This window comes from Nematostella vectensis, chromosome 6 (assembly GCF_932526225.1).
Source record: "Nematostella vectensis chromosome 6, jaNemVect1.1, whole genome shotgun sequence".
NCBI classification, from domain to species: domain Eukaryota; kingdom Metazoa; phylum Cnidaria; class Anthozoa; order Actiniaria; family Edwardsiidae; genus Nematostella; species Nematostella vectensis.
Genome location: NC_064039.1, coordinates 14,382,748 through 14,407,556, shown reverse-complemented (window position 1 = coordinate 14,407,556; position 24,809 = coordinate 14,382,748). Strand labels below are relative to the sequence as shown.

At 39.5% G+C, this 24,809-nt stretch overlaps 2 protein-coding genes across 7 annotated transcripts; one reads left to right on the top strand and one right to left on the bottom strand.

Moving 5' to 3' along the window:
- Window positions 1-3,545: 3,545 nt before the first annotated feature.
- On the top strand, window positions 3,546-4,766 carry LOC5515174 (5-hydroxytryptamine receptor 1A). Its single transcript, XM_001635232.3, has one exon. The coding sequence runs from the start codon at window positions 3,546-3,548 to the stop codon at window positions 4,764-4,766; it is 1,221 nt and encodes a 406-aa protein (XP_001635282.1).
- Window positions 4,767-11,056: 6,290 nt separating this feature from the next.
- LOC5515175 lies at window positions 11,057-24,462 on the bottom strand. 6 transcript variants are annotated; one of them, XM_048729255.1, is made up of 5 exons: window positions 24,039-24,462; window positions 21,789-21,930; window positions 20,524-21,518; window positions 16,608-16,712; window positions 11,057-13,283 (listed from the first exon to the last, which is right to left on the bottom strand). In XM_048729255.1, exon 5 carries the CDS (start codon window positions 13,280-13,282, stop codon window positions 11,105-11,107), a length of 2,178 nt encoding a protein of 725 aa, XP_048585212.1. In that variant the 5' UTR covers window position 13,283; window positions 16,608-16,712; window positions 20,524-21,518; window positions 21,789-21,930; window positions 24,039-24,462; the 3' UTR covers window positions 11,057-11,104. The 6 variants fall into 6 exon arrangements, with proteins under 6 accessions (XP_048585212.1, XP_032240686.2, XP_032240687.2 ...); XM_032384795.2 differs by having other exon boundaries at window positions 21,466-21,518; XM_032384796.2 differs by lacking the exon at window positions 20,524-21,518.
- Between the last annotated feature and the right edge of the window lie 347 nt (window positions 24,463-24,809).

The following is a 24,809-nucleotide window of genomic DNA, read 5'->3' as shown; positions in this document are numbered from 1 at the left end:
GGGCCCTTCGCAAAAAAGATAGAGCAATTTTAATATGAAGTGATACGGAACTGGTTATCATACTGTACTCATTGAAGAGTCTGATGGCATTCACGCCAAAATCGTCAAAACTCATTGCAGAATTTCTAAATTTCCATACCTTCTTTTCCCATTTCTTATTGGAGCATCAAATATTTTATTTTTTTCATATTATATCTGCCTCCCCTCCCCCCTCCTCAGCAAAACCGTGCATCGCGTCTGTAGAATTTCAATATTATTAAAAACTCGAAGAAGGAAGAAGTGAAAGTCCTGCCAATTTATTTTTCCATCGCCAAAACAAATAGATATTTATAAATATCTTGGTCACCTGCAACATATTATTACTTACCTGCTTACCTGAAAAATCAATATTATGTTTGCCTCTGTTCATAGAAATATTCATCTTCTAACAAATGTAAATTACAAAAATCCACTTAAAGTACGATGAACTCCACAGACGGGCAGACAGAGCGGTAAACGCCACAGGCGCGGACCTAGGATTTCCGGGGGGGGGGGGGGGGGGGGGGTGCGCAGTCATAGGTATCATATGGAAAAGGATAGTATTTGGCGATCCTCCAATAACGTGACCAAGGGGTACACGTGCGGGATACATGCGCCTTGACTATGTTTGAACAACCATTTATTTCCACAGTGTAGCGGGAGGATATCACGAATACATCACGATGTCACGAATAAATTGTTGTTATTATTGCTCTCTTTGCAAAACCTCAAATGTGTACCTAAATTATTAGAATCGGTCAAAAACGCGATTTTAAGGTCATGTGAGGCTATTTTTCAAACAGATCAAATTTTCGCGTGAGTCTGTCCTTAAATAGATGCAAAGATGACGTCACAGCGTGTCATGAACAAAACAGTACGCAACGAGACGCAATCGAGTCTGTTGTCCTTTACACGCTCTGATGTCTTCGCTGCATCTATTAGAGGACAGACGCACATAAAAATGAGTTCTTTTTTCATACAACAATTAAGATGTTACCTTGCATTACAATCTAGGTTTGGTGGGCGCGCGCGCATATTGCCGCCAAGCACATGGACCCTTAACCAATCAGAGTGCGCGATTTTCCAGTGTCGTTCTATAAATGTCTATACATACATGACTATACATTATACCAAAATTTGTTGAAAAGTAACAAAAAAGACAGCCTGTTGAATGGTGCCTCTTAGGCTTCATGCCAAGCATCACTTCCATGTACCGGAGAGAGTTAACACAGATTCGAGTCATTTGCTCAGTCCGGTAGCCACACACTCGACGGAGAGGATAACTGTAATGAAGGAAAATAGGGGACTTGCGCTATGAGAGCACGTGACTGTTTCGGGGCAAACAAAAAGCAACTATTTTAGCGCTAATGAAAAAGTTTTATTTAAACATTTTTTTTGTCGTCTTCTGGTGTGACGGGCGCAGTCATTTCTGTTTTTTTGTTGTTGTTGTTGTTTCATTATTTTGTTTTGAATTTGCCGCCCATAAAGGCCACGTGATGTTTTAGCGTAACTCCCTATTGAGTACCACTGCAAGCTAGGACGAGCTAATTAAGAGAAAAGAAAAAGTCGACAACAACGCAGATTTATGAATTTTAGAACGATATTTCGGCAGGCCAATATCTGCCTTCTTCAGGTTATAAATGATTTACAATGGCATGTTACAGCTAGTTTATGTACAAAGTTAATTGATGATTAACTAACAAAAGGTAAAAATAGTAATTGAGTAAGGAGTAACTTATGGAAGATGGTAAATAGGGTGGTGTGGATTACTAAACAGCTAAACGGTTTCTTCACGCCGGTTGAGGCCACCGGGTTCAAGAGTGCCAGCGCGAGCGATCAGTGTGGCTTCTCTTGCTTTGCGGATGGAGTCGTGGTTATTTCTTATTTTTTCACAGACCAGAAGGTCCGACGCATACCAGCAGATAGAGGCTGTCCGGTGGTTTCTTCCTACGTTTTTGTAATTAAGAGAAAATGGTCCGCTAAATGGGTAAACGAACCACCGCTCAAAATCTTGTCTATGGGCCCGTCTAGTTCCGCTTGAGACCTTTTATCCGCGTTGATTATGTGACGCGTAGATTCAGTTCATTTCATTTGACGTTGACTTTGTCAGCAGACTAATCAAGAGCCTAGCACCTCCTGTAAACCAGCCTTTCCTGAACTGAACCCCCCTGTTTTAATGTTCTCTATGAATGAATAGATAAAACCTTCCCAACTTTTGGTGGTCAATTTTATGCGATTTCAAGTTTTGTTTTCTATTTTGTTAAATCTTTTGAAATTGTGTTCTTCTCCACAGCCCTTTCTCCATTTGAAAAGAATGACAATTTTATTTATATTGTTGTTCAGTATAACTCTTGCGTTTTTGTTTACTTTCCCTCCGTTAGAGAAAAAAACAAGCAAAGCATCCAATTTCAAGTGACAAATTCAAAACTTGTCAATTGTGAATGTCACAAAGCCATTTTGCTTTTCATTTTCCATTACATTACGAAATTTGTCGACATTAATGGTGATATAAGTTAAGTGAAGCTAGACGAAAATAGTCATATATTTTCCAAAAAGTCTTTTAATCATAATAATAATAATAATAATAATAATAATAATAATAATAATAATAATAATAATAATAATAATAATAATAATAATAATAATAATAGTCAACCACTTGTAGTATACAACTGCAAGCCTTTTTAAGAACTCTTGTCTTCTATTTTGTTAAATCTTTTGAAATTGTGTTCTTTTCCACAGCATTTTCTCCATTTGAAGAAATTTTATTTATATTGTTGTTCAGTATAATTCTTGCTTTTTGTGTACTTTCCCTCCGTTAGAGAAAAAAACAAGCAAAGCATCCAATTTCAGGTGACGAATTCAAAACATGTCAATTTTGCTCTTAATTTACCATTACATTACGAAATTTGTCGACATTAATGGTGATATAAGATAAGTGAGGCTTAGGACATTTTTGCATGTCTTTGTTGCACCACGTTTTTCTCACCAATCCGATTTCACCTCGTCTTTAATCAGTGCACAAGATACATATGGAGTAAAAAAGACTTTTGTTTTATAGAAAAGAATGCATCTATTATATTCTCTTTTGCTGCATGCGCAGGTGAACAAACTCGTCAAAAGCGGGTTCTTTCTGTCATATCCTTTTTCCTGTTTCCCTCATAATAGTTTTATTCAAACACAGTCTCTCCCCATGCCACCCAAGCACCAATCAAATGCGCCCTGTCACCGAGCTGTCACTTTACTAACCCTTGAAGCTTGGTAACTAAAAAAATGCCCGCCTGTTTTATTGAGGCTCCGCATTACGCGTCGTTCATTATACTGCGTTGGTTACCCTGGAGCTACAAAAAGGTTCTGGAAAATATCCCTGTAATTGGTACATATCGCGCCGTGTAAGTGGGCTTACTCATTCGCTCTGCGCCAATAACCAACCGCGAGTTGACATAATCTACTCAAAGTACCGCTTTTAATGCTTACACGCTTATTCTTGGCTGTGTTTCTGCAATATCGTGTCTAAAACTCGTAAAATGGCTACCCCGCCACATCCACCGCCTCCTGTTCCACCTGTATTTCTAACAGACGGCGGCGGAAACAGCGTTAGCCATATCGGTAATACAGACTTTATTTCAATTGATATGCTTGCCCAGCTCGCTGGATGCGGCTTCAACCAAACTTTCCTGGAAGATTTCGGCGTCAACATGACGTACGTAAGCTCCCTGAACATCTCGCATCAGGTTGGCTACTGGTCACTGATACTTCTAGAGTTGAACTGCTCAAGAGGACCTTTTCCTACCGAGCCACCGTTTACTGATGAGTCCTCGAGTTCAAAACAAACTGGCTTGCTCATTGCCTACTTTGCTACGATCATGGCACTGGGGCTATCCATGAATATCTGTGTCATCGCGACTATTCTACAAGCCCGCAGACTCAGGACTGTTACAAACACGTTCGTCTTAAGTCTGGCGTTAGCTGACCTTCTGATGGCAGCGGTGGTTATTCCGTTGCAGATCCACGATGTTCTACAGCCGAGGGTACTATCTCACCTCCTGGATCCTCTTTTCCCGATCCTCGGCGTCGCGTCACTGCTCAATTTGTGCGCCGTGACTCTTGATCGCTTCTTTACAATCACCAGGCCGTTAACGTATGAAGCAAAAGTGTCTCCGCGCCGGGTCGGTATAATCATCGCCTGTATTTGGCTCATATCCATCGCTCAAGAAGCAGTCCGGTTTTCCATCCGTGAAGACCACCCCGAGCAAATATTTCAAGTCGTGCGATTCGCGCTGGTGTTTAGCGTGCCGTTTACCTGCGTGTTGTTCGTGAACGTGAAGATTTATGTGATCGCGCGTGCCCACTCGCGTCAGATCGCCGCTAACGATCCGAACCTCGACGGTCGTAGCACCAGAAGCTTCGCAAAAAAGCTAAAAACCGCGCGCATAATTGGTCTGCTGGTCGGCACCTTTGTACTTACGTGGTTACCGTTTTTTGTAATGACTGTTTGCGAGATCTTCATCAAACTCAGTCTTCCCAAACAAGAAGTGCTGGTCCACGCGCGGAAACTGAAAATAGGGAACACTGTTTGCGCGGCGCTAGCATCCAGCACGGCTTTTTTTAATCCGCTGCTGTACGGGTTAATGCGCAAAGAAGTCAGGGAGGCAATGTTAAGATGCATCAAGTGCCAAAATATCAACCAGATAGATGGTGAAGGGTCTACCGGACGCAATGAGGCCACAACTCACTTTCACAAATGAAACACAAACGACTAGGGAGGCAGAAACTTAACTCTAAGGCGGCTTTTCCGAAGCTCCAACCTCTCAAAACATATCAAAGGAAAGACGTGTGAGAAAGGATTAAATACATCAAAAAATTGAAATATCTCTGACATGTATGAGACACAATTATAATTCATATGAGACACAATTATAATTTATATGGGAAACAATTATATTTCATAATTTAAAAATTGCAGGCCATCGGCCCTTGATTATCAACTCATATTACAAACTGTATATTTATATGACTTTCTAGAGGTGTCGAATAAAGAGTTACTGTTCACTATATAGAGTATAGCCTTTCTCGTACATTATCTAAGGCATCGTGAATATGCACGAAAAAGCGAGATATAGAAACAAAAAAAACAAATAATAATTAAAGTAAAGTATACAGCCTTGTACTGTGTTATTATTTGCAGGATATCTTTCCTATCGTATGAGCCGGTGACTGAGAAAATATTTTACTAAAAATACTTTTGTGTACGTTCAAGATTTATATTCTAAGTCGAGCGTTAACAAAATTTTCCTGACTTTAGCCTCTTTTAAATCAGGGACCGCGGAACCGGTATTGCCGGTATTGCCCGAGCAATACCAGAAATCGGCGAGAGGAAAGACATACATGGCCGCCGCGGCTCCGCGGTCAGTTATGGCCAAAGAGTTGGCAATACCAAGATCACGCCCGCTCCGCGGGCCCTGTAAATAACATCTTTCCCCGGATTAGGTTTCCTAGTAGTCATGAAAAAGTCAACTGTGTATATAAACATAATGGTATTTGTTCATCCATGAAATTTCTCTTCAGCGCCTTGACTTCTAGAATTGATGGTATATTGTAAATATTTCTGTGTAAATGCCGGGCAGTTTCTGTGTTCTGCAGTTTTAGTGATGTACACTCGCCGCTAATCTGTTGAGAACGGTAAAAAATCATAGGGAAATGGCTTATCGCAATTGATATCCGCTCATGTGAACAGAGGATATTTCTTTAATGATGTAGGGACTCTTAATCTGTTGAATATTATTAGCGAAGCATGTCTGGGATAAAAATGACGAACGAGCCATGTGCTATTTTTCCACAACCAAAAAACCCCAAGTCAGCTTGTTGTCGAACTTATCGGTGATTATAACAACAATACAGACACAAGGGTCTCTTCTTGTATCCCCTTTTATCTCATCTCTAGGTGACTCTTTCACGATATTGAAATGCGGTTGTAGATGCACATAAAACAACCCTTTGCTTGATGTTTCAGCTGTATTTATAGTAAATTGCTGTAAAATTCTAGCTAACCATCAATCACTTTTGGGTAAACTCTTACTAATTTGAAAAATCTATATTAACCTCTGATATGTATCATTTAATTTTTATTATTTCATGCAAAAGGGAAAAGTCCAATCCACTAGATGTCTTGGTACCTTAAGCCAACCTAAAAAAAGTGTCTTGGAGGTTTGCCGCGGGCTCCACTGCCATTCCAACTGCGTCCTTTTCGTATTTCAGAACCTATTATGATTGTACCACATCCTTTATATCTTAAAAAGCCATCTAAAACTTCAGCAGGTCTTTCCTTGAACTACCAGGATGGAAATTGTGCATTTATTACAAGTTTTGTTATAGTAAAAACATTTCTTTGATTGGCTTTTTTGAGAGAAAGTAATTGTATGTGGGAAGCATAAAATGTTTAGAGATAAACTATCTATTTATATTTCGTCAAAATGCTTTTGCGTAATTCTGCTTGCTGGAAGTAAAGAAACAGTAAATGAAAAATAGAAACAAAAGAAAATTTCATTTTGGAGAAAATAAGCTCTTTACTATTGCTTATTACTGTAATCACGGCAAATGCACGGAAAATGTATACTCAGGGCCTCATCAAATTTTCAATTACCAAGGAAGAGTTATTGGTGAGAGAAAATTGCTTTAACTGCATATAGCGTGCCATAAAGTAAATAGAAATGTGTGTCGAAGGATCGGAAAATGAGTCTTGTTTCACCTTTAATAAAGGTTTCTATTTCAGGCAAACGCAAGTCAAAGGCATTTCATTTTATACAAAAAGCTAGTCGTTCTGATAACCGCTTGTTTTTTTTTATCTGCTTATTTTATGTCCCTTACCCCTATAAAAACGAATATACATAAGATTTTATTACGACGACAACAATAAAACAATAATGATGACTTAGGCAGAAATTGCTAGAACGATAATTGAAGAGAAAATATTATATAAACAGAAAGAGCGGCCTCCTTTTTAAGGACAACTATAGGCACTTCGGAATAGAGGCAGAAAGTCTGTTCCCAAAAAAACAAATTGTCAAGATACAGTTTTGTTGACACAGCTTGCTTCAGGTTCATTTGTGAACTGCATTAATCAAAAAAGTCTTCATCAGAACATGATCTCTTTAGCTCTCAAGCATCCTTCTAACGATACGTCCAGCCCTTAACTCGACATTCTATTTTTCCACTCGTTTAGAGTAGCTCAGTTGAACAACTGTTTCAATCACGCGACATAAGGTCAGGGTCTAAGATCTTTTACACTCGAAGATGCGAATAGCATAACTTTTGACGACACCCTTACACCACCCACCCTCACTACAACCATCACCACCACAACGAACACCACTAGTCCGCCCTCATATAACTGACATTTGTTGAGGTCGTGCCTTCCCCACGAGGGGATTGTCGACACAATTATGGTGAATAAAGTTGATGATAAAAAGAATCCTTGCTTTTCACTGACATGAGAGGAGGACAGCGTAATGCAATTGTCGTGTTTTTTTTTTCTCATTATTTTTGTGTCCACTGCTCAGACTGAAGCGTTGCCATAACTATTACAGTAAGGAACGAAAGAAGAAAAGAAAAGTAAGCAATATAAAAATAACAAAAGAATAGCCCTAAAGAACAAACAAAGACATTCCCAATAGACTGCAAAGTGAATAGAAACGGGAAAAGGGTCTGTTTTGTTGGTAGAAGAGGATGAATGACATTGAATAAAAAAGAGATTAAAATGAGAATATGCTTTAAATGTATGACTCTAAGGTTTTTCCCGTATATGAGAGCGTTGGCAAACATTTATCAGATAGAAGATTCAAGAAGGCGAGCCGCTAAATGCAGTTTTGCCTAGAGTGGAAATACCAGTCCAGTGTTGTAGCCCTGAATTATGTATTTCTACACAAAAATAGCTAAATTTAGCTGTATGATTCGCGGCGTTTTCGGCCGCTTCAGATTGCAATTAGGCAATAATAATGTAAAAAGGAGTTTAGATTGATTAAAATTGTTTAATTTACGAATAGACAAGTTAAACCTAATGGCAAATCGTTTAAGTCGTTCTACCCCTAGAAAAAATACATCGAGTACCGACATAATGCGGAGAGCACAAGTCGTTCTTAGGATAAGGTGCGCCCTTTGTATTATCATGGTTGAATCCTTTGGGTCTTAACAACAAAAGGAATAAAACAAAACTAAATCTGGTTTTGCAGCACAATCGTGATCTTTTATCTAAATATTTGCAAACACGTTCAAAAAGTGTTAAAGGGAGTTTTAAAAGGAGACATTGAAATAAACTTGTCGGAAGCGTAAATTACTCATTAATCGTCGTGTTTGCAAGGCTGTTCCGCTACTAGGAGACCACTGAAAATGAAGACGGGATCTAGAAATCTAGAAATCTGATATGTAAATCAATGTATGTGAATTGTATTAAATCCTCGACATGTCAAAAGATTGAAAACAAAATCTCTCGTTTTTTTCTCCTTTTTTTAGATGCTAGGCGTTGGAGGCGTTTTAAGCACAGCCTAACTTTCCGATGCTAAATAAATAGCAATAACGAGCTATCGTAAATGTGTTTACTTTAAAATCAGCCTCCTTTGTGTAGGTGTCGTGAGGTATTAAAGGATTCAAATGGCATAATGGCAAATACCTATGACACATGTCTGGATCTTTTTATACTCTGTGCGTTCTGAGAGTAAACTGCGGAAACGAAAGTTAGGGAACGAAATCAAGTGGGTTTTTTTCCGTGACATCATTGCAATCAAGTGACATTTCAAGAAGAGAACTTATTAACTTTCCACCATACATCACAAAACGCTAAAATCTATTACATTGAACGATTTAATTCTATATAATTAGATGATAATGTCCAATTACGAAGTCATTGTAAGCCTTGATTAAGTGTTCGGGTGTAACGTATTTTAATGAGATCTAAATTAACTACTGATTATGTCAAAACGCATTAAAGCGTGCGACATGAAACGACCGTAGGGCCTATTTTCTAGCTTAGCCACCCGAAAAAGACATTGTACATTATGATATTTTATTTTTGTTGTTATTTATTTATACGATTCGCCCGGAGGCGGTTAGATACCTACAGGGGATCGCCCCAATAACCACAGGTAGCCCAGGCTCACGGCGAGTGTGGAGAGTGCTTAGTGAGCAGTATCAGAGCTCAATTTTCACGTTCGAAGTTTTGGCGGGAGTATTGCGTTACTTGTTATGTGTTTTGGCGGGAGTATTGCGTTACTTGTTATGAGCACGTGCACAGTTCATCATAGAACATCAACAAGCTCAGTTCGCTCATACAAACTCTGTAATAGACCTTTAAACTCGCCGCTAGCCTGGGCTACCTGTGCCGATGACAAGTTCCCCTACAATAGATCTGGTGACCGCGATACTGAAATGTTTCTTACAACTGTACAAATTGCAATAGCAAAAACTACAGAATTTGTCCCTTCATCTATTTCAGTGAATGGGAGTGAGGGCTAGCTTGGGAAGTATTGAGGAATATGCTATTCCAGTGAATGGGAGTGAGGGCTCAGTTCGCAAGGGAAGTATTGAGGAATATGCTATTTCAGTGAATGGGAGTGAGGGCTAGCTTGGGAAGTATTGAGGAATATGCTATTTCAGTGAATGGGAGTGAGGGCTAGCTTGGGAAGTATTGAGGAATATGCTATTTCAGTGGATGGCAGTGAGGGCTAGCTTGGGAAGTATTGAGGAATATGCCATTTCAGTGTATGGCAGTGAGGGCTAGCTTGGGAAGTATTGAGGAATATGCTATTTCAGTGAATGGGAGTGAGGGCTAGCTTGGGAAGTATTGAGGAATATGCTATTTCAGTGAATGGGAGTGAGGGCTAGCTTGGGAAGTATTGAGGAATATGCTATTTCAGTGGATATGAGTGAGGGCTAGCTTGGGAATTATTGAGAAATATGCTATTTCAGTGGATGTCAGTGAGGGCTAGCTTGGGAAGTATTGAGGAATATGCTATTTCAGTTGATGGGAGTGAGGGCTAGCTTGGGAAGTATTGAGGAATATGCTATTTCAGTGTAGGGCAGTGAGGGCTAGCTTGGGAAGTATTTAGGAATATGCTATTTCAGTGGATGGGAGTGAGGGCTAGCTTGGGAAGTATTGAGGAATATGCTATTTCAGTGAATGGGAGTGAGGGCTAGCTTGGGAAGTATTGAGGAATATGCTATTTCAGTGGATGGCAGTGAGGGCTAGCTTGGGAAGTATTGAGGAATATGCTATTTCAGTGGATGGCAGTGAGGGCTAGCTTGGGAAGTATTGAGGAATATCATATATCAGTGAATGGGAGTGAGGGCTAGCTTGGGGAGTATTGAGGAATATGCTATTTCAGTGGATGGGAGTGAGGGCTAGCTTGGGAAGTATTGAGAAAATATGTGTGACATATCTTTTTTTTTCCTCAGTGAGATTTTGTATTGTTAGGGAGAGGCTTACTTAGCCTGTTTCAAGTTTCAAGGCATGTATTATGGTTTTTAGTGTGGTGTAGCACTATGTAAAGTCAAGGTTTGCCTTCTGTGTATAATGCTGGAACTTGTTTTTTTCCTACAATTGGGACTGCTGTGGTTTTGTGCCATATTAAGACATCATACCTGTATTTGTCTCTGCACGTGTCAAGTATGTCTATGGTCTATGACATTTATTTCGGTCTCGCGAGGTCTCGTCTTTGTAATTCTCCCTTTCTAGAGGCATTCTAATTCGAAGCGGTGTTCTTCAAAACTCGGCCGTTACACTTAATGAAAATCATACCACAAAAATGCCGTCTTTGCTTATTCCTAGAAGGTGATGTACCTGTTTCAGCCATTGGACTGGACGTTGAGGTGAAAGACATTGCATAAGGAAGTTTGGAAATTATCCATAGCACCGAAATGCTCAAATGTGGTAAACAATTCATAAACACGTCTTCGTTCTATGTTTCTATCTAAGAGCAGTTTCTTTTTTTCCTTCTTTTAAGAAGGTTTTTTTTTTTTTAAATTGACTATCTCTACTAATAACGAATAAAAATCCTCGGGTCCTTTTAATGAAACAACTTTCGGGGTTACAACATTACACAAATGTTCCTGAAACAAGAAGATTATTCCCCGCATGGAAGCCTGGGTATAGCCCAGGGCTACCCATAGGCTTTGCCTGAAAAGGCCTGGTAATAAATCGTTCCAGTTCTCTCACGGCTGATTTCACATGCCATCGCTTCCGGCGTATTCGAGATTCCAGTCGCAGTATCTGTTCAGTATTGGCGCGAATCTCTTTTTTCTGATACTCGTACAGCTTAGTGCTCATATCAATCGACTTCTGGAGTTTTCGTTCGTCGTTCGCGTTGCCTTCGCTAGGGTTCTCCTGCGATGCTATGAGCTCTTGATTGAGTTCTTTAAGTGTGGTAAGAGTTGATATCAAAGTATGTTGCTCTTTTATTCTTGATTCGGTTAACTCTATATCGCGGGTAAGCGAATCGATTCTATCCCTCAGCGCGCGGTTTTTGTTCAGCTCGTGTTGATATTTCTCATCAGGTGTCACGTGATCAGACACTTCGAAAGTGGAACACGTGGTTGTGTCTGAAATGTCACTGAGCATGCCCACAGTTACAGTTTCCGCTGACCCTACTGAACCCTTGGAACACGTGGCATCGGTTCTGTCGCTGAGCTCGTGGTTAGATTCAGAGCACAGCTCTGTGGCGTCATCTGGTATCTCATTTGCAACTATACAATTGCCTATGTCTTCTGAAGATCCACCTAGATCTTCATATACACTCTTAGTCATGTGGGACACAGAATGAGTGGGAAAAGTGGTGAAACTTACGTTCACGCCACAACCGGAAGTCATCCGAGTAGTATCTACTGAACTGTCCGAATGCAACTCGCTAATCCCTGTGTCCTGATCGGTCTCATTTGCTTTATCGCTTGAGTCTTTTATCTCACAAATATTCGCTAATTCTTTGTTTTCCGGTTGCACTTTACTTCCAGATCCCGGGGTGATTATGGCTCCTCCAACATCCACCCTTAGCGTGCTTCCAACGTCTTTATACCATTTTGAGTAGCGCGTGATTGACGTGTCCTTAGTCTTGATGCACGTGTTCAACGCGTGCAGGCACTTGCCTTGACTCATAATCAGTCGTAACAGGCTACGCTTCATTTCTTCCTCGCCTGCGGCTCTTTGCTGGAAGGCAATATCTTCAAACCCAGACCACTCTTTACCCAGGTTCGGAAGTCGCCTTTCCACCGCCTTAGTGACAAGTCTTTCTATGGTGCGCTTTTGCAGCGCCCCCACCCCTCCCTGCCTAAGTCCCGCTTTGTCCGTGACGAAAATCCGTTTCCTGCTGTATTCCGATTCGCTCGTCTCAGTGACGTCACAGTATACATTTCGAACGTACTCTAAGTCCTTGTATGGCAATCCACGAATGTCCCTATATAGTAATCCACCGTTGTGTGATTTAGATCGCTTTTTTGTTCGCGGGTATTTCGAGTCCTTTCTTATAATTGTCGAGTCTGGCTTTGTGGAGGGCGAAAAATCATAACTTTTACATTTTTGTTGTGATCGTGTTTTCGAGTTGTCTTGTCTATTCTTTTCCACTTTTTTAGAATGGCGTTCTTTAGTCCTGTCCAAATTCTTTTTTGAATTAAATTGATCTACTTTCTCACCGAGCAATTCCTTTTCCTCAGATTTCCTGCGCTTTTTTTTCTTACTTTTTATCGCTTGCTTTGTTTCCAATTTGTCTATTTGGCTGCTCGAGTACTTTCCGTCCAAAGCGTCCGTTTTGGATAACGATCTCCGTAACTTTGTTTTCCATTTTGCAACTTCTTCCGATGAATCCGAGCTCCTTGCTCCAGATTGTGCCCTCGATGATCCGCCCAGTCCGCAGTCCTTTTTACTCCCCATTGGTTCATTGAAAGCTAATGGCCACGACCGACGATCTCGCGGAGACAAACTCTGCGTTCGATGCACTCTCTCCCGTGAACTCACTTCATCCTTCCTCAAACCTTTGTGCTTTGATAGGCCAGCTGGTAGCGAGCCTGTCTTTTCTAGTCTTTTAGTGGTCTCATCGTCGTAATCTACCCCCTTGCGAGTCCCGTGTCCTGCTCCAGATTCCTGTATTTCCGAGTCTGTACCCACAAGGCTTAGCATTGAGTGCATGCGCGCGAGTGAACACAGGATGTGCTTGCTGGTGGTCCGATCGTTTAGTCCTGAGATGGCATACCGCTGACCTTGCACGTGGACCTTTAGATACGGCATTCTAGGAGAAAGAAGTGATTGATTAAAAACATGTGACACATGTATGTATGCAGGCCCGCACCCAGGATTTTTCTTGGGGGGGGGGGGGGGGTTGCGGAATCCGAAAAATGGAACTAATTTTTCCGGGAGGGGGGGGGAGTTCTCTGATAAAAAATCTGACCACCCCCGAAAGAACAAAGAGGGATTTTTTATAACTTTAGTATTGTCTTGTTTTAGTTACAAGCAAACTAATGTTGATTCAAACGCATATTGCACGTATTAATAGGCTCCAAAAAGTAACGAATCAAAAACATTTAGGAAATGATAGTAAATTGCAATTTTGCTCTGGTATCTCTTACTTTGTAGCGTTTTGGGTCCGTGAGTTTCTAGATAATTTCATTTTTCAAATATTTCAAAATGTCGAGCACTACGCGAATATCAAAATGCAAACACGAAGGGGGTCTAAAATAAAACACGCATAAGCCCTGTGCAAACTGCGCCAGCATTGCTGCGTCAGCACCCAACCATTTCTGGCCCAGCAATGCTGTCGGAGTGCTGGGCCGGAGTTAGGCTGGTGTGCGAACTGGCCCAACACATGGCAGCATGTTAGTAATATGTTTGACTTGCATTTGATGCATGACGGGACCAAAGGTAACCCAAGACTCCATCATTTTACTTGTGTTTTCAAAAGGCAACCCAAGATTTCGCTGGATTCCGGTTGAATTCGGGTCTATTTGTTCCCTGATGTTGTAGCGGTCGTCATTTTTTCTACTACGAGTGATAAAAGGACGATGAAAAGTAGCACTTGGATTGTGTTCTGCATGATACATTTTCAGTCATATATCGGTTTTACGACCAAAAACTTGTTTTCTTTAATTATAGATGCGGTTACGTTCACTCTTTTTGAAATGACAGCATTATTCGGACGCGAGCTATTTTCTCTATGGAAACGATGCAAATAAGCCCAGCATTGCTGGGTTCGTGTGCAAACTGTACTGCTCGAATGACCACGAGACAAAGGAGATGCTGGCAAAGTGTTGACCAAAAGTTTGAACTCAATCAAAATATTTCGCCAACACTTGCCAACTCAAGCCAGCACCTCCCAACCCGGTGTTCAAGCTGCGCCAGCACTGCTGGGCCAGCGTCTCGCCAGCATTGATGGTGAATTTTCGCTTGACTGACTATCTGACTATAGGACAAAGGAAATGTCAAAATGGGAAATGGACTTTCTGACATTTCCTTTGTCTTGTGGTCAGTCAAGCAAGAATTCGCAAGTAATGCTGGCAGGTGCTGGCGCAGTTTGCACGAGGCTTAACCCTCTACTCTTTGCAGGTGGTATCGCCACTTGAGAGATCATCCAGTAAAAACAGTACCCGAGCAGTAAACACCGTTATCTGGTATATCAGTATCTCAGAAAGCGAAATGACACTTGTCCATTTGCTGACTCGTCCCCATTTGTCTCACATGGTTTTTTGGAGACGTTGCAAAGCCTCAAGGGAAGGCTCCCATCCTATAAGGCTTTGCGCGCAAACGAAATCTCCCGAAAACTTGCGTTACGACTGGAGACGAGTCAGGTCCATTTGCATGAAACGAAAGTGGAATTTCGGACAGGCAGAGCTGGTAAATTTTCGGCTTGATTTTTCCGCAGCCGAAAAAAAAATGGCTGGACTTTCTGGCATTTTACTGACATGACGGAAAAACATGACGTGACGCTTCCAATAAGCACATTTCACATCGAATAAGGCGGAGAATTTCTCTGAGTACTTAGTAACTTATAGCAAACAAAATATCAAGTGCAACTTTTTTAAATTGATGTGACTTTTTGTAAAGTGTAATTGAAGTTTGAGCTTTTCGTCCCTGAACTGATACACAGGGTAATGATGATCAAGGAAAAAATATCTTAAAAAAGCCAAAACCTGGTTATGTGCACTTCGGCCTCACGTAATTTTTGTTTTAAAAATCAGTCCGTAATACAAGAAACCTATAGCCACTGGAAAAATTGTGTCTTCTTTCTCTATTTGAAATTTCGCGTTTTCGAGGTTTTTCCGTCATGCCATTTTACTAGGTACAAACAAAACAAACATACATCAGTGAGAAGAGGGACTCATTTCTCATGGATGAGAAACTCATTTCCCTCGGATGTAAAGCATTTGCAACCACAAGGCGTGGTAATAGTTTTCGGTAATTAAATCTATACCTTTAGGTAATTAAATCTATATTTCTATAACTTTTGGTAATTTAATTTATAACTCCATACGCTATCGCCGTGTTTATTCCTGTAAAAAAACTATCGTTAAAACGATTATATAGCAAGGTTCCCCCTTGGAACAGACCCCCTCAAAAAAGTGTTCAACCAGCGCGCGAAGGGATCAAAATCAGTAGCACATCAAGGCCAAAACTATATATATATTTTTTGTTTATGTGGCTCTCACTAAAACATTTATTTATAAAATATCGAAAACAACGAGATTGTTGTCCTAAAAATAATCAAGCTTATTAAAAAAAGCCGAATAAAAGTTACTTTCTTCGAGTTGTCAACGGACAACGAACCCCATGTGGGACCCTGAAGAGCTGTCCCTCTCTGCATGCATGTGGCGCCCATTGCCGACCAATTTAAGGAATGTGATCGCTTTTATTGTCCGCCGTTATTCACTCTAAATACAGGATTCATTGCATGTCATGTAGACGTCTTCTTGGTGGTAATAACTGTTAGTAATTTCGTTTTATTTAGTTGATAAGATAATGTTCTAAATTGTCATTAAATTTTTCAGGGTTTTTTTTTAAGAGCTGCATCCAGGTTGTGTTATTGTGGGAACAAAACAAAACTCAAAATATTGGCCAAAATATTGTGAATGTTACGAGTACAGCAAAAATGCTCGAATCTGCCATGTTTTAACAATCCTTTCCCCTTTACTTCCCCAAGCAATTCATGGCAACCAGCCCAATTTTCTTGGAGCAACCAGGATAATACAAACACCAGTTCTAACAGTTATTGTTTCATCGATTCTGTGCTGCTCGTGACATCTCAAAATGCTTTTGAGGGGAAAGCACAAATAGATTATACTCATTCACAAACACTGTATTTTCGCCGGAAAAGGGAAAAAAATTGAAGGATATAAAATCTCGAATTTCGATAATTTGAGCGATCAGCAAGCCTGCAATGTTCCAGTCTTATTACAATTTTAAATGTCAAACAACGGAAGCTAGCTTAACGACCAAATAATGGATTCACCGTGTGCATTAGCAATACATTCGTATTTACCTCTCATTATGATATGATATCAATGTCGGCTCAGCCTCTTCACCCCGCACTCGAGATTACAATTAGCTATTACGGAATCATTACCTGCTTCAGTAAACCCTCTTGTCCTCGTGGCTCGCCAATGACCCTGAGCCTTTGTTTCTGTGCACGTTTTGGTTTTGTCTTCGCGTTACTAGTCCGTTACATTTTCTGTGGAGGGAAGAGCAGTGTGAAAAACGTGCTACTGATTGTCACAGCGAGCGCGTGAAGCGATCAAACGAAGCGATCACTGTTTGATAAATCGGGAAAGGAATCCAACCGCGGATCGAGTTGTTATTATAAACATATTCTCGGAACAAAAAAACCCTTGGCTCATTAGACGGAAATTTACTACGGTGCATTATTAAGAACGCGCCTAGCATACAAATCCGACAATTAGTTTTTATAAGACGAAGAATACTCAACGCCGCCCTAGACACTTTATACAAAGACTCTCCGTACATACCTGAAGAAGGCTGGTGCATTTTGTGGGAGGTTGGTCTGATCATAAATTTATGATTGATTGGTCTAAAGTGATTAACACTCGAGTGGTTTTAGTGTACTTCGGTTCAGGGATTGGTACATTGTACGCGTGATTGACTCGCGCTTATTGCTTTGCCCAGGTATTTGAGTGTTTTTCGCTTAGACGCTTTTTTAATTGCTTTCTTTATTAGTGATATCCACTTAACGATGTTATTACCTTGTTGTTTGCTAAGACCTAGAGTAATTAGTTGTTCAATTTCGAAAATGTTATTAAACTTTCAATTTAATTTGTACTTCCTGAAGAAAAAATGTATTTCTGTGGTGCATTTGATGGATATTTACAAATATAGACGAAAGGACACGTGTTTTTTTTAATAATGAGCTAAATAGACGAGCCAATCAAAACCATTCTTGCTCCAATGTATTCAGACAAAGAAAAGAGAAAAACACTTTAGCTCTGACTCCCTTTGCCCCTTTACTTTTCGTTTACTATTTTGTTTGCAGTTAAATCCATTCTCAAGCCTTCACAAGATCACAAGAGTTTCGTGAAGGGTTTTCCAACTTGGGCCACCTGTGTGATCGTTCGGGACACCTGTGGTCGAACACTAAACTACTGAGCATTTCTCGCACTGATCAACTGTAGTCTGTCGGGCCATCTATGGCCTCCCGGCATGCCTTCGGTCGGTATCTGGGCTACCTGTTGTCTATCTGGGTCTACTTGAAATTGCTTGGGATTACCTTTCAGTCTACGGAACAGATGCTCATTTGCATAAGCCACTGTCCGGCGTCCTCGATTCCATGCGACGCCATTTGAAGTCATCGTTTCACAGGGATGACATAACTTACCAAGATTTCTACCTAGCTCAATGATAATAAACCAAAGCCTGTACTTGAGCACACACTTTGAAACATTTCAAAATTTAACGTGAGCAACTTTTCTAGCCGAATTCTTTCAATTTTTTTTTTCAGGAAACGCACTAAAAATGTAGATATAGTTGAAGAGAGCTTCTGAGGATAAATGCGACCGAACAGTGCATTTGGGGATTTGAGTTAGAAGGTTGTTTTACTCAAAGTTTCTAAGCTGATCGCCAAACTTTGTAAATCATTCACATTAACAATCATTTCTTAAAAATCTTGAAGATCGGACGTATTTGGTTCTTTCCTTGACTAAAATTTATCCATTATTGTTCACAACAACACACAACAATTTCAATGGTACATTACGCCTTTCTGGTCGTTTAAAGCTTCTACCTTTGAGCTAGCATACGGTTGCAACAAAGGCTGTCTGATTTGCAGCCATAGCTAAAATGGGTCTTCTACCTTTTTTTTCACTAACTTTTTTGGAGCATTGCAACATGCACTGCGTGGTTTAAATTAGTTTTTAAAAAAAAGAGGACTCTCTCGATTTTAACCGCTTAAACCTGACAAATTAGGGACTATGGGTCACATTACACTTTGATGACTCTTGTCATAGAGAACCTATTTTGCAAGTATTTTTTTGTTAATATCAATCATTGGTCATATGTTTACATTTTGATTCGATTGAACCGCTTTGCTTAAAAGCTGGTAAAACAACTTTCATAAATGAAACAGCCTACACTATCATATAAATGGCATTTTCCTTCTTCAGGCGGAGTACCAAAAGTTATGTTTCTAGCTTCAAAGAGGCTTGAGAGGTATCTTTCGCTGATTTTCTACCCTCTCTCTCGGTGTCTTGCCTCCATGATAATGCGAAGAGGAAATTTACAATAAAAATCATGCTTGACTTATTAGCATAAAATCTCTAGGACGTGAATAAAATTATATTTTGAGCGTTTTATTCGTTTTTATTTCTAGATTGTGCCTCATCCTAAAGAGTAATGTTCACGCATAATAACAAGATTTTATTTAGTCCAAATAAACACAATTTTGGGGAAAAAAGAGGGAAGTTTATTTTTAACGCAGTTGCCATGCTGGAATGCACGGTCACTTGTTCATTTCATTCTTTTGCTATTTACGCACGCTTCTACGGCTAGAACAAAGATTTAGTCGAGACTGAGTATATGACACACTTGAATTTATCCTCCTATTTTTTAACGCGTTAGGATCTGGAGCCCATCTTTCACACACGGATAGTTTATTAGTTGGAGATTTATATATTGTACATGATTCTCATAAAACGAGTCTATGACTAGGTGTACCAAAAATGTTTTTAGAAGCAAACATAATTTTTTGGCTGTTGTTGCATGTCTTTGCTATTTAAAGACTTATTGCTCTTAATAAAGGGTGCTACGGGAATCAGACCTCCCAGACAAATTCCTGAAGGAATTCTTATCAAACGCCCAATACAAACTTTTCAGCGATTTCCACGCCTTTTCGAGATCTATAGAATATAATTACATGCGTGCTTTGCGGCTTGGAGTCGGTAAAACCATGCAAGCTCGTGATCGTTTAATAGTTTTAAAACCAGGTGGAAATATGTGCTCAGAGTTCACTCAGATTAAGTAAAATAATAGTTTTAGCTATGCTGTGAGTCTCGGCTTTTAACTTTGCTTATGGCTGGATGTACCAAAAATGTGAAATTTAGTGAGTTAGAACTTTTCTCATGTGATTCATTCTCTTCAAAATATCGCCAAAATCTGACCCTTTGACCCTGAAGTTGACCCCTAACTTTATTGTCACGATATTTTTTTTTGTTTAAAAAGTATAACAGGCGAGCATACTATCTATTGTCATAAATGTAATAAAACTTGCAAAACATCGCCTTCGTCAAAGCGTCGGCTGCTGTCATGACAAATGGCAGAAATGGCGTCGCATGGGATCGAGGACGCCGGACAGTGGCTTATGCAAATGAGCCATCTGTTCCGTAGACTGTTTGGTCTTTAGGCATCCTATAGCTTTTAACATTTAAGTCTAGCTTGCTTACAGATGCATTTGCTTAGAGTGTTCTCTTTTAGGCGACGCGTCAAGAGGTTTCATTTTGTCTAAGGCGTAAGATCTCAAAGCAAACTCCTGCGATCATAATCTAACCTTCCGCTCTAGTTAGGGTAATAACCAAGCTTGTCATTTTAGCTATATTCGTTTGATTGAATCCTACAATAAATGTCACAATAAACTGTCATTGCTTTTGATATGTATTTGTTCAGAATAAAGCGATATTTCTAGTGTTTGTTTCTAACTGTTTCTAACAGTTGGGGGGTCATATGTGCGTCCCGTTATATTTTGTCACTCTTATAAGCGTGGATTGCATTCATTAGTAGAGCAAATATAACTGTTTTGTGCATCAAAAGAAAACGGCGTGCAAATTAATTATCTTGAAAAATCTCATCCCCAAACTAGAACATCATTTCAATATATAACTGTTCTTTTTTTCACGTTATTAAAGTAACTTCTAGTTATAATTCTGGGCTGATGTACCTTTTGTGATGTAGGGCAGTTTAATCAAATTGTAAAAAATATGCAAGCAAACAACGTAAAGAGAGACAAGTATTTCAGCACGCATCGCATTTTCTGCTCTCACCTTTTTATTCCAAATCTCCCGGATAAGAACTACGCGACGGTTGAAGACCTTTGAAGACTTATTGTATCTGTTGAAGACTTATTGGGTCTGCATAATATGTATTTTTTTTCTAAAGAAATTAGAATGCTAACCAAGTGACGACTATTTAGGTTGAGGCTGCCCGTAGGGTATGGTAAATGTAATCGTTGTAAGACGCCGTTTACATGAATGGTTGGAACTGTACCCGCTTAATAAGTGTACGTTCCTCTGACAAACAGCTAATTAAAAATCTGAAATCTGAAATCTGAAAAAGGTTTGAAGAGAGCATGAATTTTTTTAACATTTTTTCTTTTGAGTTCTCACTGCTAGCTCACGTCTCATCCAACTGTCCAAGTGCCCTTTTTGAGATCAGTAGTACGAAAAGAGGGTGGCCAAATCATTCCATACACTTGAAACATCTTTTCCATTCTAGTAATTTACTAAATGTTCTTATTTATTAGAAAACACAAATAATCTACCGTTGTGTTTGTTTTCTAAAAAAAGCTACCCGACGCGTTCCTTTTGTGACATCAGACCAGTTCAATTAGTTCATAGTTCCGATGTTTTTTTGCGAATGTCACTCGCAAACAGTGTACGTGTATTCCTCGATTAATTGATTTGTTTTCCGTTGTTCATGAGAGCACAGGGTTCGCAATTTGCACTATGATTTCCCCTCGTGGTGCCCCTGCAAGTTTATATAGCAACTAGGTGCTGTTTTTCTGAAGGTTTTGTCAATATAAATTTGCTTTGCTAATTAAATTTGCCTTCTTTTTTTCTGTTTTCAATCTAATTTTCAGTTGTTCGATTTTCAGTTTGCATATTTAGTAACTATGAAACAAAATCTTACACAAAATGCGATTCAACTTTTTCTCCTTTCTTTCGGGCGGGTTAAATTTTTGTTGTATTTGTATTTACACTTCTTACCTGGGGTTTTGGCAAACTCGGAAGCTCCTATGCTACTTTGGCCACTACGCACTCTAAAATTTAAAAAATGATCAGTATATTCTTTTCTTTAAGTTTGTCTCTTAGGCGAAATTTTAGATTTTTTTTCGGAGATGTCGACATCGTTCCGGAATTGTGAGGTACGTTACCAATTTCGTAACGTATTGTATTTACAAAGGGTTTTTAAAAGAATTCTTTTCTGATCTTTTCCACACGAATAATACGATAAATATAGTATACTTAGCTGATACTTAAAAGGTTCTTGTGTTTATGTGCAGTTTGTTTGATAACTAATTTTCGCTTACCGTCAAAAGTGAGGCGATATTTTCCACTCCAGATTTGTAGAGCTAGTAGTGTTTTTAGCAAAAATAAGATTGTTCTTGACTCGTCCATGGATGTAAAATGCAAATATTCGAGAGAATGCAATTATAAACAAATCTCCCAGTGCTGAATAAAGCGAAAAGAAACAAAGCAAAGTCAGCAGGGCGACTTGACTTTTATTACAAAAGCGAGGAAGCGCACAAAAATCAATTCATCAACAACGCAAATACAAAATTTGGACCATGTGAAAAACATGACTAAACTTGTGTAATTCATAACACAAAGACATTTTTTTTTACTCCAAACAACGTTACTTTGACCGTTAGTTACATAAGATTATCGACGGTTAGTCATATTTTTTTGTAAAATTATCTTCTAATTAGGCGCAAAATTTTGATTTATCCAAAGAACTTTTTACCTCTATCTGATAATTTATCTGCTATCTGATAATTTTTGTTCATTTTTTTGTTCTTAAACGATTTTGATTTTTTTTTTTCAATTTCGTTTGGTTTTTGTGTTCTGGTCTGCTCTATTTCTGATTCAACAGCTGCACCTGCTAAATAATGACCTCAAAACACACGACTAACGACTAGTATTCTTGACTGCCACCATTCTCGATTTTTCGCGCGCTTTTTACATTTTTGCGCCCTTGAGAACTAGGTGTATTAAAATGTCTCAGGCCCTTCTCTTGTGGACTATTTTCGGCGACTTCCTCGCCAAACTTTGAGGCATTGGAAATGAGGTTGAGTTATAGTTTTTTTTATCAAGGAAAAAAGGTGTAAATTATATGGTGTGTTTTTTTCGCACAAATCTAGTTTGAAAGGCGAGATATATTGAGAAATATTGAGTGTGATTTGGCTCCCTGTTAGCAAATGAAAATAAGAGAAACGAGAGTGTGTCTGTGTGTATCCTTTAAAGGCATTTTTTTCCAACTTGCAAAGCAAATTTTGTTGCGTCACGAGTTGCAGATTGCTTTGTGTAACATGGCCTTTAGTGTGGTCGGGGCAAAGTTATGTTTTCAATACGCAGCCTTTAGGTGCTCTCAGTAAACAAACACGCATTCTACATCGTACATAGGTACAAAACCAGACTTTACCAGCGCTTTTTTGGCCCTTTAGAGACCAGGAAAGAGATTTTGTCAACTAATGCCGGAAGTACCTTGCATCGTAACTAAGTGACCAAAAGTGGGGAGGGTTCCACTTTTTTTTGCAAGTGTTTCCTCTTCTAAACCCGTCCAAATTTCATATCCCGAAAAACACTTCCAGTCGTAGAACACCCTAAAAGTATTTGACTTATAAAAGCTACAAATATTTCCAGCTTATCAGTTTTCGGATCTGGCGTGCGGCACTGTGTCGAATTATTTACTTCTTCAGACTGGCGAACGCGAGAGGTGTTATGCCATTTATGCCGCTTTTGTGATCTCTCAAATGTTATCACGTGACATTGGTCTTCCCTGACATCACGTGTCAAGCAATTGTCGCTTGATATCATGAGGCAACATGGCATATTGATCTTATGGGCAAACCAAATTTATACTTTACATTACACCAGCGATTACTAGAAGAGGAGTTGATACTATCGAGAGTAAAGCGTCTACGTAAACTGGCTTTGGCTGAAACATTTGCGCGTTAATTGACCACGACCCTAATGCTTTCCATTAGCAAAGCACACCTTCGATCAAAGAAAGCGACGTTTTTCTGGCTGTTAAGGCTTCTCTTAATTTTGAATAGATGAATTCTTACTTTTTTTATCAAAATTTATCATCTGGTTCTAAATGGATTGGGAGCCTTGGCAGCCATTCGGGCGCACGGGCTAAGTGTTTTTGTTTTTATAAAAGAGAGTGCGGCAAATGCTTTGAAAGTTTCATCAAGAATAAACCTTATTTTATTGTTTCTATTCTGGAGAAAACAACCCGTGGAAAAGGCAGTCGACATGTGGAATTTCATGAAATAGTGCCCTATACGTAAGCTTAAACAAAACAGAACTTTTTCCTTCTACGATTATATCATTGGTTTCTCAAATGATCTTACTTGCTACATAAAAACGCCCTTTATGTACTGCCTTATTTTAATAGCTGATTTAATTCTCTTTTTTAAAGGTTGGACGCGGTAGCCCTACTGAAATAACAGGCACGTGGCAAATTCACATTAAAATTGCTACTCTCACCTCAAACATGTCAAAATAGGGCCACTAATATCAGTACACAAAGAGGCAAGAATTTACAATCTACTGACCTTGTTTCGCTGTATACAACTGCAGCTATTTCACGGCATAGCGAAGGGAAACTGCGTATGCTTACAATGTTTACACAGGTATCGCTTGCATTGTTATCGCAAAATCGCAATGAATTACTTCAAGTCAGTCATCATAGTCACCCAATAGAAACACCTCAACAACTTGAGCTGTGTTGGGACCACCCCGTAATCGCACATGATCCAAGGATAATAACACGAAACTGAAAACATCCCGGCCAAATCAACCACTGACGTCCCCAGACGTTCGATCGAATAACAAAGCCCAAATGCTGCGCGATCAAATGTTCTCTTGGCGGGCTAATTATTTGTGTCCTTTCGGTAATCCTATCAACAGTGTGTCAATTTGAGTGATAGAACTATTTCATAACAAGCACGCGAGTATTGTACAAGTGACGGCCGTTGATTGTCGTGCGCATACTCCACATACCGAGGGCTTTTATTAGCTCCCTGTGTTGTACAAAATGTCAGTACATACGAACGACTAACCACACTGTTTCCGGTTTGCATACACTAACAAAATTACTCAATCAAAGAGTAAACATTGTTCGTTGTGATCACCAGCCCGTATTGTTTATCATGAAAAGCATAATTCGGAAATGTCTGAGTCGTTGGCGAGTCTCTGTGTCTTTTGCGTAAACATCAGCATGTATTTTGCGGTATTGGCCCTCTTTTGTACGAGATTGCGGTAAAAGAGCAAAAAAGAAAACATGCGGTGATGCGGTATTTCAAAACACTGCGAGTTGCGAGATT